Source organism: Canis lupus, chromosome 11 (genome assembly GCF_003254725.2).
Source record: "Canis lupus dingo isolate Sandy chromosome 11, ASM325472v2, whole genome shotgun sequence".
Taxonomy (NCBI): Eukaryota; Metazoa; Chordata; class Mammalia; order Carnivora; family Canidae; genus Canis; species Canis lupus.
Genome location: NC_064253.1, coordinates 73421427 through 73432842, shown reverse-complemented (window position 1 = coordinate 73432842; position 11416 = coordinate 73421427). Strand labels below are relative to the sequence as shown.

At 65.9% G+C, this 11416-nt stretch overlaps 1 protein-coding gene across 8 annotated transcripts in view; it reads left to right on the top strand.

Annotated features, from left to right (window-relative positions):
• The window catches only part of PHF19 (PHD finger protein 19), a 41574-nt gene extending 30746 nt beyond the window's left edge, over positions 1-10828 (top strand). The window contains exons 1-10 of one of the 8 annotated variants that reach the window (XM_035696926.2): positions 4-30; positions 1900-1995; positions 2641-2709; positions 2878-2998; positions 4756-4823; positions 5973-6134; positions 6612-6699; positions 7177-7262; positions 7877-7972; positions 8532-10828. In XM_035696926.2, coding sequence (XP_035552819.1) covers positions 1913-1995; positions 2641-2709; positions 2878-2998; positions 4756-4823; positions 5973-6134; positions 6612-6699; positions 7177-7262; positions 7877-7972; positions 8532-8874 — 1116 coding nt within the window. In that variant the 5' untranslated portion in view covers positions 4-30; positions 1900-1912 and the 3' untranslated portion in view covers positions 8875-10828. Of the gene's footprint in view, positions 1-3; positions 31-99; positions 127-328; positions 339-545; positions 561-1899; positions 1996-2640; positions 2710-2877; positions 2999-4755; positions 4824-5972; positions 6135-6611; positions 6700-7176; positions 7263-7876; positions 7973-8531 lie in introns of those variants that run through there. The other 7 variants (XM_049116432.1, XM_049116433.1, XM_025433408.3 and 4 more) reach the window with 7 other exon arrangements.
• Positions 10829-11416: the final 588 nt, after the last annotated feature.

The following is an 11416-nucleotide window of genomic DNA, read 5'->3' as shown; positions in this document are numbered from 1 at the left end:
GGGCTACCGCTACTGCGGCGGGCCCGGAGAGTAAGGCCGCGGGGCGGGGCCTCGGCGGGCGGGGGCGTGGTTAGGGGCGGGGCCTCGGCGAGGGCGGGGCTACCGCTACTGCGGCGGGCCCGGAGAGTAAGGCCGGGGGGCGGGGCTACTGCGGACCCGGAGAGTAAGGCCGCGGGGCGGGGCCTCGGGGGGCGGGGCTAGGAGCGGGGCCTCGGCGGGGGGCGGGGCTACTGCGGACCCGGAGAGTAAGGCCGCGGGGCGGGGCCTCGGCAGGCGGGGGCGTGGTTAGGAGCGGGGCCTGGGGGGGCGGCCTGCTGCTACAGCGGCGGGCCCGGAGAGTAAGGCCGCGGGGCGGGGCCTCGGCGGGGCGGGGCTACTGCTACTGCGGCGGGCCCGGGGAGTAAGGCCGCGGGGCGGGGCTAGGGGCGGGGCCTCGGGGGGGCGGGGCTACTGCTACTGTGGACCCAGAGAGTAAGGCCGCGGGGCGGGGCCTCGGGGGGCGGGGCTAGGAGCGGGGCCTCGGCGGGGGGCGGGGGCTACTACTGCGGCGGGCCCGGAGAGTAAGGCCGCGGGGCGGGGCCTCGGCAGGCGGGGGCGTGGTTAGGGCGGGGCCTCGGCGGGGGGCGGGGCTACTGCTACTGCGGCGGGCCCGGGGAGTAAGGCCGCGGGGCGGGGCCTCGGCAGGCGGGGGCGGGGTTGGGGGCGGGGCCTCGGCGGGGCGGGCTGCTGCTGCGGCGGCCCGGAGAGTAAGGCCGCGGGGCGGGGTTCGGGGCGGGGCCGGTGGCTGGTGGCCGGGATGCTGTGGAGGCGATTCCCGCCCGACTGCAGGACGAGCCCGAGTGGCTCTTACCGGCTGCGTCTGCGTGTAGCCTTGGGCGACTGAGCCTGCTCCCCTGGGCTGACCGCCCCAGGCATTGTGGCCGGGGCCACAGAAGTGACAGCTGAGGCCTCTGCCCTCAGGACGCAGCCTGCAGGATGCCCTGAGGTCCTGAATCTTAGCCCCATGACAAGTCCTCGGGGTCTGGAGGCTGGGCTTACCCAGGCTAGCTGGGTAATTTGGGCAAATCACGTGAAGTCCTTCGTCTCCTAAGTGGGGTTGACAGTCCCGGCCTCCCCAACTTCCCCGAGTGTGCGAAGCTCTATGGGATGGCGGGGAGAAGTGCGTATAGCAGCGGGACGGTGGCTGTCGGTGCCGGCTGGGCACAGTTGCCCCGGGGTGGTTGTTAGAAATGCACCTCCCAGGGGCTCCCCAGTGATTGAGCAGGTCTGGGGTGGACTAAGGAATCCATAGGTTAGCCTAGATCCCAGGTGATTGTGATGCACACAGTCCAGGGACCTCACCTGGCAAGTTGTGAACAAAGCCTAGGTTGTCCTTAAGGAAGTACTACTTTGCCCTTCGTTCGTATTCAGCGAATAGTCGTTGACTGGCCCCGACAGGGTAGGCACAGCACTGGGTAAGGAAGACCAGGCGTGATGCTGCCCGTGGAGCATACGGGGCCATCGGTCTCCCACGAGGTCTCCGGGGCAAACCTGTCCACTTTGGTGGTGTTTGAGAAGCAGCGTGGGGGGCACAGAGATGGGGGCTTCCCGTGGCGTGAAGAGCGTAGGCTTTGAAGTGAGGAAGACCGGGATTGAGTCATCACCCACCACTTGCCTCCTGAGTGACCTTGCACAAGTCGTTTAGGCTTAGGACCATGGGCCCGTCTCTTGCCAGACGGGGAGATCAGACTAGCATGAGCCTGCTCCCTGGGCCTCCCCTGGCGCGGCCTCGTGCTCGGTAACCGTGGGTTCTCTTCCTTTCCCCTGGTGGAGAGCAAGTTTGTGTTGGGAGAAGTGGCTGAGGCTGACGCCCGGCCTGGAGCGTGGGCCTGGCTGACCCTGGCTCCTCTGGCTCTCCAGGTGGTACCTGCGGATGCTGCAATGCTACCGGTGCAGACAGTGGTTCCACGAGGCCTGCACGCAGTGCCTCAATGAGCCCATGATGTTCGGGGACCGGTAGGTGCTCATCTGGCCCGGCACCCTCACGGGTGGGAGGGCGGATGGGGGGGGTGCGCGGACAGCAGGGGCAGCAGTGCTTCCCGACTGCCTGCCAGGCCCTCCGCAGGTGGGGTCTTTGAGCATGGGCACCTGTGTAAGGGAGGCAGCTCGGGGTAAGGCCCTTCTCGGTAGAGGAATGTGCCAGGCCACGGCTCCAGCTGCCATGGCCTTGTGGGGGGGCCTTCGGCAACGCCCCACCTTCCCTAAGCCCTTGGGAGGAGCGTGACTGATCTGGGTTCTACCGGGCGGGGCGGAGCTGTCGAAGGCACACGAGTGTCGCACTAGATACTGGATGTGTCCTGGTTGGCGTGGCACGTTTGTGACCGAGCGTGGCGCGTGTGAGCGGGTGTCTGGGGAGGAGGAGGGTGCCCAGCGCAGCCCGGCCCCTGCAGCCCCGCAGCCTCTGCCGCTCGCCCCCAGCTCCCCGTGCTCCAGGATCGGGACATGGGGAGTGGCTTAGGTGGAGGGAAGGTGGGGTATGGGGCCTCTGTCCTGCCGCCGCCCTGGGGACTGGGGATGAGGACGGCCCAGGGGAAGGCAGGGGGGAGCGCGGGTGGGCATCAGCCCTCCCAGCACTGCCCCCTCTCCACCCGCCCCTTCCAGGTTCTACCTGTTTTTCTGCTCCGTGTGCAACCAGGGCCCCGAGTACATCGAGCGGCTGCCCCTCCGATGGTGAGAGGCTGGGGCTTGGCCCGCCCGCCCCGTCCCCCCCCCAGCCGCTCCGCTCCCACCTCCCTCCGGGAACCACTGCGTGTGCAGCCAGCGGGCCGGCCTCGCCCCTGCCCTTCAGCCCCGGGGCTGCCTCCTCACCCAGCCCCACCTACCTGCCCCCCTGCCCAGGGTGGATGTGGTGCACCTGGCCCTCTACAACCTGGGGGTGCAGAGCAAGAAGAAGTACTTCGACTTTGAGGAGATTCTGGCCTTTGTCAACCACCACTGGGAGCTCCTGCAGCTCGGCAAGGTACGCAGGTCGGTGGGCTGAGAGTCGGGCGCCCGTCGGAGGCCCGGGGGCTGGGAGGACGACCCAGAGTCTCTCAGCTGCCCACCCCCCCAGTCCAGGCTCCGAGCCGCGCCCTGCAAGCGGCTTCCTGACCCGGCTCTGGCAGCGGGCAGGCCGGGGCCTCGCTGACCGGCAGCAGGGGCTGGGGGTGGGTCTGAGCTGAGGAAGGCCTCTGGGGCGGGGGGAGCCAAGGGGCCTGTGCCCTGCTGGTGCCCCTCTGACAGCAGAAGGCTCTCGGGCCTGGGAGACTGAGGGTGGTGGAGGTGGAGAGCCCCTGGCGGAGGCTGAGCCAGGACCCGACCTGCCTCTCCCGTCGGGGAGCCGCGCCCCGTCCCCCAACGACCACCTGAGTCCTTTCCGCCAACCTGGGGCGAGGTGTCGGCTCTACTGACTGCTCCAAGTCTTTCTTTGATGAGACAAGAATTTACAAAAAAAAAAAACCAGAAAAAGACTTTAATGCTTTGCATAAAGACCTATGATGAAAAAAACAGAAAAGACCTATGACGCTTTTTATGTAACGTCTTCCATTGTAGCGTTGATTATTTATAAGACATTTATATTGTCGGGGCGCCTGGGCAGCCGACTTTGGTTTTCGGCTCTGGTGGTGATCTCGGGGTCCTGGGACGGAGCCCCGTGTGTCGGGCTCTGTGCTCGGCGGGGAGTCGGCTTTAAATCTTTAAGAGAAAATCTTTAAAAGAAAAAGGCATACGTATTGTAAAGCCTTAAAAGACAGGTAGAGCAGGTATTTTTACTAACATTTTTTTCTGATTTATAAAAAGAACATACCGTTCCTGGTAGGAAAATTGTTAAGTGCAACAAAGTACACTTTTGAAAAAATCATCCAGGGGCACCTTGGGGCTCAGTTGAGTGTCTGACTTGATCTCAGCTCAGGTCTCAATCTCGGGTCTTGAGTCCGGGCCCTGCGCTGGGCCCCATGCTGGGGGTGGGGGGAGCCTACTAAGAACAAAATCATCCACACTCCCCGTCACGCCGCGCAGAAACAGCTGCCAGTGATGTATTCCATCGTTTTTTTCTGTTTTTCCTGGCTTCTGTTATACAGTATGTAAAATTTTAAATCACTTTTTTTCACTTTATATCATAAATACTTTTCCGTACTCTGAAAGAGCTTTCATCCGCATGTTTAAGGCCCCACTGGTTTCCACCACGGTTGACTTACTGCTTTCCTTCCTTTGGGCAGGTTCCCTGCCTCTCACTGGGAACGACGCTGCACTTAAAGCTTTGCCTGTGTTGTGCGTTCTGACCCCGTGATAGAGCCCATGCGGTGGCATTGCCGGGTCAAGGGCATGGTCAAGGGCATTCTTCAACCTTTTTTTTTTAAGATTTTATTAGAGAGCAAATGATGGCACAAGAGAGAGAACCAGTGGGGGTGGAGGAGTAGAGACAAGAGAAGCAAACTCCCCGCTGAGCAGGGACCCTCCCCCCCAAGCCCCCGACTCGGGGCCCATCCCAGGCCCCTGATCATGTCCTGAGCTGAAGGCAGACACTCCACTGACGCAGCCACCCCGGCGCCCCATCGAACCTCTTAATCCATTTAGGACGGGAGTTAACTCCCCCATTTCCAAGTGGAGACCTGAGCTCATAGAGGAGGAAAGACCTAGGATCCCAGAAGCCTGGGTCCTCACCCGGAGATTGCAGGGAGGGAGGGGACGGGGCTCGTGGGCCTGGGTCTCACTGTCCTGCTGGCTGCTCCCCCTCAGCTCACCAGCACCCCCGTGACGGACCGAGGACCACATCTCCTCAATGCGCTGAACAGTTACAAAAGTCGGTGCGTGCAGGGAAGGGAGGGAGTGCGTGGGGCACCACAGGTGGAACTGGGTACAAAGCACCTCCCTGCCTCGGGGCCTTTGCTCAAGCTGCACTCCAGCCTGGGTCTCCCACCCCTGTCTCTGGCTCCATAAGTCCCACCCGTCCTTTCAGATTCAGGGAGCACCCCACCTCTTTTGTGATGTGCCCCCAACCGCTGCAGCAGCTTCATGCGTCAGTCCTGGGCTCCGCTTCCTAGGGGGTGCACCCCTGCTCTCTGAGGGCCACTCCTCTCCGGCCGTCTGTGGTTCAGGGCTGGGCACTGGAAGGTCCATTCATCCCATCCCCGTAGCCATCCCGTCCCCAGCCCGTGTCTTCCCCCCCGGGCTCCTGAGTCCTCAGCACACGACAGCCACAGACCTGGCTGCCACTGCCCAGGCTCCTGAGCACGGCATTCAGGGCCTCCCGTGGCCAGACCCTGCCCTGATCCTCTGCTTGATTTGTTCTGGGCGTCGGCCGTCCTGAACCCGCTGCTCTCCAGCTCAGGGGGTCTGCTCAGCTCTCTGTGGACTGGAGCGCTCTTCCATCCCGTTCAGTCCTTTGTCCCCCCGACGGTGTTGCTTGAACTGCTGCCCCATCAGCCCTGTGTAGGTCCTGAGCACGCAGCGAGGAGCAGGACGTGGTCCCCCCTCAGTGGGGTGGGGCCCGGACACAGTCCTGCTCTTGAGCAGTGGGGCTCCTGCCCTCGTGGTGGCTTCCCTGTGGACGGGTGCTGGGGGAGGACTGTCGGAGCCACCCCTCACCTGGCAGCTCACCTGGAAGGAGGAGGGACATGCCTGCAGGTGTTTGCAGTCTCCTGAGGAGACCGGAAAGCAGAATGGTGTGGAAGCGGTGTGTGGGCCCCAGCAGTTCCCTGCGAACTGGAGGAGGCCTTCCTGTAGGAGGTGCCCTGGGGCTGGTTGAGCCGAGAAGAGGGGCAGGAGCTGCTAGAACCAAGGGGGGCAGGGAGGAGCCCCCAGCCGCATCCCTGCCCAGCCCGGGCCCCATGGCCTTGAGGAACCCGTGTCGTGTCCGCAGCGACCCGGACCTCAGCTCTGGGCGCAGGGAGGCTGCACTCGCCTCCCGGGAGGAGGACCCACAGGCCCAGAGCTTTCTCTCCCGCCCCCCGCAGGTTCCTGTGCGGCAAGGAGATCAAGAAGAAGAAGTGCATCTTCCGTCTGCGCATCCGCGTGCCCCCCAACCCGCCCGGGAAGCTGCTGCCTGACAAGGGCCTGGTGCCCACGGACGGCGGCGCCGCCTCGGAGCTGCGCAAGAGAGGAAGGAGCAAGCCCGGGTCAGTGCCTGGGCGCCCAGCTCGGGGTCCCCGCCCCCCAGCCGCAGCCCCAGGATGGCTGTGCCACGCCGCAGAGGCCGGGGGCTGGGAGCTGGAGGCCACGGAGGCCGGGGGCTGGAGGCTGGGGGCTGGGGGCTAGAGGCCGGGAGGCCGGGGGCTGGGGGCTGGGGGCCCATGCGGCCTCGGCCACTGAGCCGGCCTCTGTCCCACACCCGCCCTGTTGTGTGGCTTGGGGGGAAGCCAGGCCGTGGGGCGCAGTCGCTGGGCCAGGACTGGGCAGTGAGCGCCGGGGGCCCCCGCCCCGCTGGCTCAGCGCAGCCCCTCACCCTGGGCGTCGGGTCGGAGCGTCCTGCGTCCTGCCCCGTCCGCAGGCCCCCCACGCCCGCCCCAGCGCCTGTGCCCCCCGCACCGCTGTGCCCCCCGCCCCCTCCCTCCGGCCTTCAGGCTCTGACCCGCCCCCCCTTTCTGTCTCCACAGTCTGTTGCCTCACGAGTTCCAGCAGCAGAAAAGGCGAGTTTATAGAAGAAAAAGATCAAAGTTTTTGCTGGAAGATGCTATTCCCAGTGTTAGTTTCTTGTTTTCTTGCTCTCCACATCCACGCGCAGGGTCGGACCGTTGGGGGCTCCCGAGCAGGGCACGGCCCCCCAGGCCCTGGGGGCCTCCCACACATCCCTTAAAGAGCAGATGCCGGCACGACCGCTGCCTTAGGTCCCCAAGCTGTCCCGGAGGCCGAGGGGCGGGGCGGCGGTGGGGACCCTGCGGCCGGAGGCCAGGGCCTCCTCGAGGGCGGGAGCATGCCGTGGCCGTGGGGGGCGCTAGCACCGGCCCAGCCGCCCCCGTGCCCCGCCCGCGCCCCGGTCTGCGGGCTGTCCCCGGGCACCGTCAGCAGCTCAGGTGACAGGCCCCGGCGGGCCCGCTCCCGGGCGGCGGCGCTGCAGAGCCAGAGAGGAGGGTGCCCGGAGCCCCAGGCCTGGGACCGCGTGGCCCTCAGCGGCGGCGGGCGCCGAGCGGCCTGAGCTCACTGCCCCTGCTGTGTCCGCAGAGCGACTTTACCTCCGCCTGGAGCACCAACCACCACCTGGCCAGCATCTTTGACTTCTCGCTGGATGAAATTCAGAGCTTAAAAAGGTAACAGGAGGGCCCGTCGAGGGCTGCCGGGGGGCAGAAGCCGCGGGGCCCCTGGCGCTCGGAGGGCAGCCTCGCTCCAGCTCAAGGGGTCGCAGCGTCCCCGGCCTTGCCCGGCCCTCCCGACCCCCCTGCAGCCCCTCCTGCTTCCCCCTTTGTGCCACGTGCTCCTTCCTCCGGGGAGCCTTCCCGACGCCCCCCGGTGTTCCCACCTCACCCCGCGCTTGGTACACGTCAGGGAGGGCCTTGCACCCTCCGCTGCTTCGTTCCCAAACGCCTGAAGGTCCTGCAGCGCTTCCCGGAGGAGGGAAGGGCTTGGGTCCCTCAGACCCGGCTGCAGCGCCTCCGTGGCGGTCACTGACCGCTGGCCTTAGCAGCGCCGTCGGGCACCCCGAGCCCCCCGGCCTGTGCGTGCCCGGCTGTGATGAGGCTGCAGCAGGTGCGGCGGAGGCAGGCCCTTCGGGTCTGTTTGGCAGCAGGTGTGGGGGGCCCGCTCGTCGGGGCGTCCCGGGGCTCCTGCTCGGGCGGCCGGCTGGGCACCGGGTGGGCCGGCCCAGGAGCAGCGGCGCCCGGAGGGGAGGCCCCGCGGCGGAGCCTCACCCTCTGCCCCCCGTCAGTGCCAGCTCAGGCCAGACCTTCTTCTCAGACGTGGACTCCACGGACGCCGCCAGCACCTCGGGCTCGGCTTCCACCAGCCTGTCCTACGACTCCAGGTGAGCCGGGGGCAGGAAGGCCTGTGGTCCGGGTCCCCCCACCGCTCCGCGGGCCTCGCCTGGGCCCTGGAGCCGCCCGGCCCGTGCGCAGTGGAACCGTCGGGCCCAAGCCACGGAGCCTGGCCTGTGCAGGGGACCCGCTCCCCGGCTGCCGCCCCGGGCTGTCCTGGGTCACCGAGGGAAGGAGCCATCGCTCTGGAGGCCTGGAGGGGGCAGGCACCGCGGGGCGCGCCGGGGCGGGCAGGGGCCCTGGGGACCATCCGGTCCTCGGTGGCCCTGCGTCCTGGCGTCTGCCCGCATCCCTCCTCCCGCGTCCTGGGCTTGCGAGCTCTGTGGGGCTCGGGTCCTGCTCCCAAGCGCTCCTTCGTGTGCGTCGTGCCTGCACCACCCCTTTCCGTCCCCGTGTGTGCGTGGCACACGCACCTCCCTGTCCGCAGCCCGGGCTCTGGCCATCCGGCTCCCGGCCGCTCGGGGCGGTGCAGGCGGGGCCCCTCGGGACACTGGGGACCCCGATCGCTGCTCCGGGCCAGGCTCAGGGCCCCCTGCCTCGCCCCTGCAGGCGGACGGTGGGCAGCCGCAAGAGGAAGCTGGCGGCCAAGGCGTACGTGCCGCTGCGGGCCAAGCGGCGGGCGGCCGAGCCGGGCGGACGCTGCCCCTCCGACAGCAGCGCAGAGGCGGCCTCGGGCCCCGAGCGGCCGGACGAGGGCATCGACAGCCACACGTTCGAGAGCATCAGTGAGGACGACTCGTCCCTGTCCCACCTCAAGTCCTCCATCACCAACTACTTCGGCGCGGCCGGGCGCCTGGCCTGCGGGGAGAAGTACCAGGTGCTGGCGCGGAGGGTCACGCCCGAGGGCAAGGTCCAGTACCTGGTGGAGTGGGAGGGCACCACCCCCTACTGAGCAGCCCCGGGCGGCGGCTCCTCGGGCCCCCAGCCCCCAGACTGTTGACCCGTGACCCCGGCTCCACGACCCCCGCCCCGAGGCCGTCCTCCTCCGAGTCCCGCCGTCCCCGCGCCTCTCTCCCGCGCGTGGGTGTGTTCACCACCTCCCCCGCAGGGCTGGCCTCCCCTGATGTCCCCGGTGTCCCCGCACCTGACCCGGGGGTCACCCTGGGAGAGCAAGGACCTCTAAGCATGGCCTTCCTGCCTGGCCCAGCCTGGCGGTGAGGGCGCGTGACGCCCCTGCGACAGCCCACGCGGCGGGGACCCGGGGCCAGGGCCTCAGGCGTCAGGCTGGGTCTCTGCCTCAAAGGCGCCCACGCCGCAGCCCCGTCAGAGGCCGTGAGGCCGGGCCCGCGGGTGCCCCTCTCCCCGGCCTCGCATCCGCCGTGGCACTGGGGGTGCCTTGGAGACCCGCGGGCCAGGGAGGGAAGCGGGAGGCAGGGCGGCCGGGCCCCGCAACCCCCGCCGGCCTCCCGGCCCCCCGGCCCAGCACGCACCCACAGACGCCGCCATCACACGTGTGCTCTCTCCCTCCGGGACCACACCCCTCCACGCACACACCACGCACATGCGCCGTGCAGCATACGTGTACACACGCACACACCCTGCAGCATGCACGTACACAGTGTACACACAGACCCACACACACCACGCGGCATGCGTGTACACACACACACACACACACACACCCCACACAAGCTCCCGCTCCCGCTCCCTCTGTGCCAGCCTGGTTCCTGCCCTCGGCTCTCCCTTGGCCTCTTCAGTGCTGCAACTAAATGTGAAAGTCCAGCCTCTGCCCCTTCTTTCAGCCGTGAACGGTGGAGGCCCCGCACAGAGTGGAGCCCAGAGGACTCGTGGCCCCTTCCTTATCCCCTGCTGTGCCCTGAGATTGACAATCACTTTTTGGGACAGGTTGGGATTTTTAACGGGCTTGTGTTACTCAGCGCTCTCCAAGGGAAGCCTCTGTCAGTGGGAGTATAAATAGAATTCTTAGAACTGTTACAACTCATCCCCATCTGGAGGAAAACCAAAAATGAGAAGAGGAGGGGACCCCTCATTTTTGCTGCTTCCAGAGCTTTAGAAGCTGACTCACATGATGGGAAAGTAGAAAGAAGTGCCTTCACCAGGGCAAGGGGGACCAGCCGGGGGCCAGCTCTGCCAGCCGCTGCTGTGGCCTCCTCGGCCGAGCTCCGCAGGCTGCCAGCAGCAGGGCGAAGGTGGACGAACCCGGGGTGGCGGGCCCGGGGAGCTGGTTTTTCCTTTGCTGGGCTCAGCCACTCCCCACCTGCGAGCACCCGGGAGTCCGAGATTGTTCAGATGCCCCCGGCCTCGGACCTCAGTCCTCCAGTGCCTTCCACGCGGGACCTCACCTCCTGCACGTGGCCCGCCCCTTCCCTCCGCTTCCCAGGCGTGACCCAGGCAGGGAACAGCTGGGGCGGGGCCCACCCCCTCCCTTCTCAGCCCCACAGCTGCCGCCACTGAAGCCCCCAACTGGGGCCGGATGGAAGGGGAGCTGAGAAGCCAGCCCCCAGCCCCGCAGGGGTGTGGGACCTCGGGATCCAATCTGTGGCTTCCTGCCTGGCTTTGGAGGGCACAGCCACCCCCCAGGCCTGCTTTCCAGGCTTCCGAGGAAGCACAGGATGAGCACGGCCAGCGCGGCCACTGCACCTTCTCTCCTGAAGCCCCAGGGAGGCTCTGGGCTCGAAGGGGGGGCCGGGGCCTTCCTCACTTGGGATGTCAGCCTAAGGCCTAGCAGGGCCACCCTGACTCCACATCCCAGCATTTCATTCATACCAGTTAATAGCTGCATTACTGCCAACTGACCTTATAACCCTGTGCACCTTTGAAAAGATTTATGGTTTTGAATTGCTGCTTTTAATAACATTTGTTATATTAAAGTTATAATTAATGTGCCTGGTTTATAATTTAAAAGCTTCTTTTGATAAATTAACTATCTTCCCCCTAGTCAATCAACCATCAGCTCTGGTCTTGGTTTCCTGGAAACTGAGAAGGGATGACAGGACCCCACCTGGCCACCCGCCACTCCAATGACTGCCTCCCTCCTCCCCAGTGCTCTCACCCTTACCACCGGCAGGACGTGGGACTTCTTTTCTGTGAATACCTGACCCATGAGGGCAAAAAGCATCAGCTGAGGGCCATGGAGAAGTAAAAGATGGGAAACGACCTTAGGAACGGGCCTCACTAAAACACTCCCGTGCAGCCACCGTAACTGCTTAAGGCACACGGGCACCAGCCCTGGAAGCTGCAGTTAACTCCAGGCCGGTGTCTGCTAGTCCTAACTTCGAGCACCTCGGGCAGGTTCCCTTGTTTCCCCGCACCCTTCCCCTGCCAGCAATAGTCCCTGAAGTCAGCTCCCAGGTGAGAGGAAACCCTTTCACATATGAACGTGATGGGTTATTACCTTAAACTTGTCTAAATTTGGGACAGTTTGAACAGAAATATCGACATGAAGGGACAGGAAAAAGCCCGCTATAGGGAGG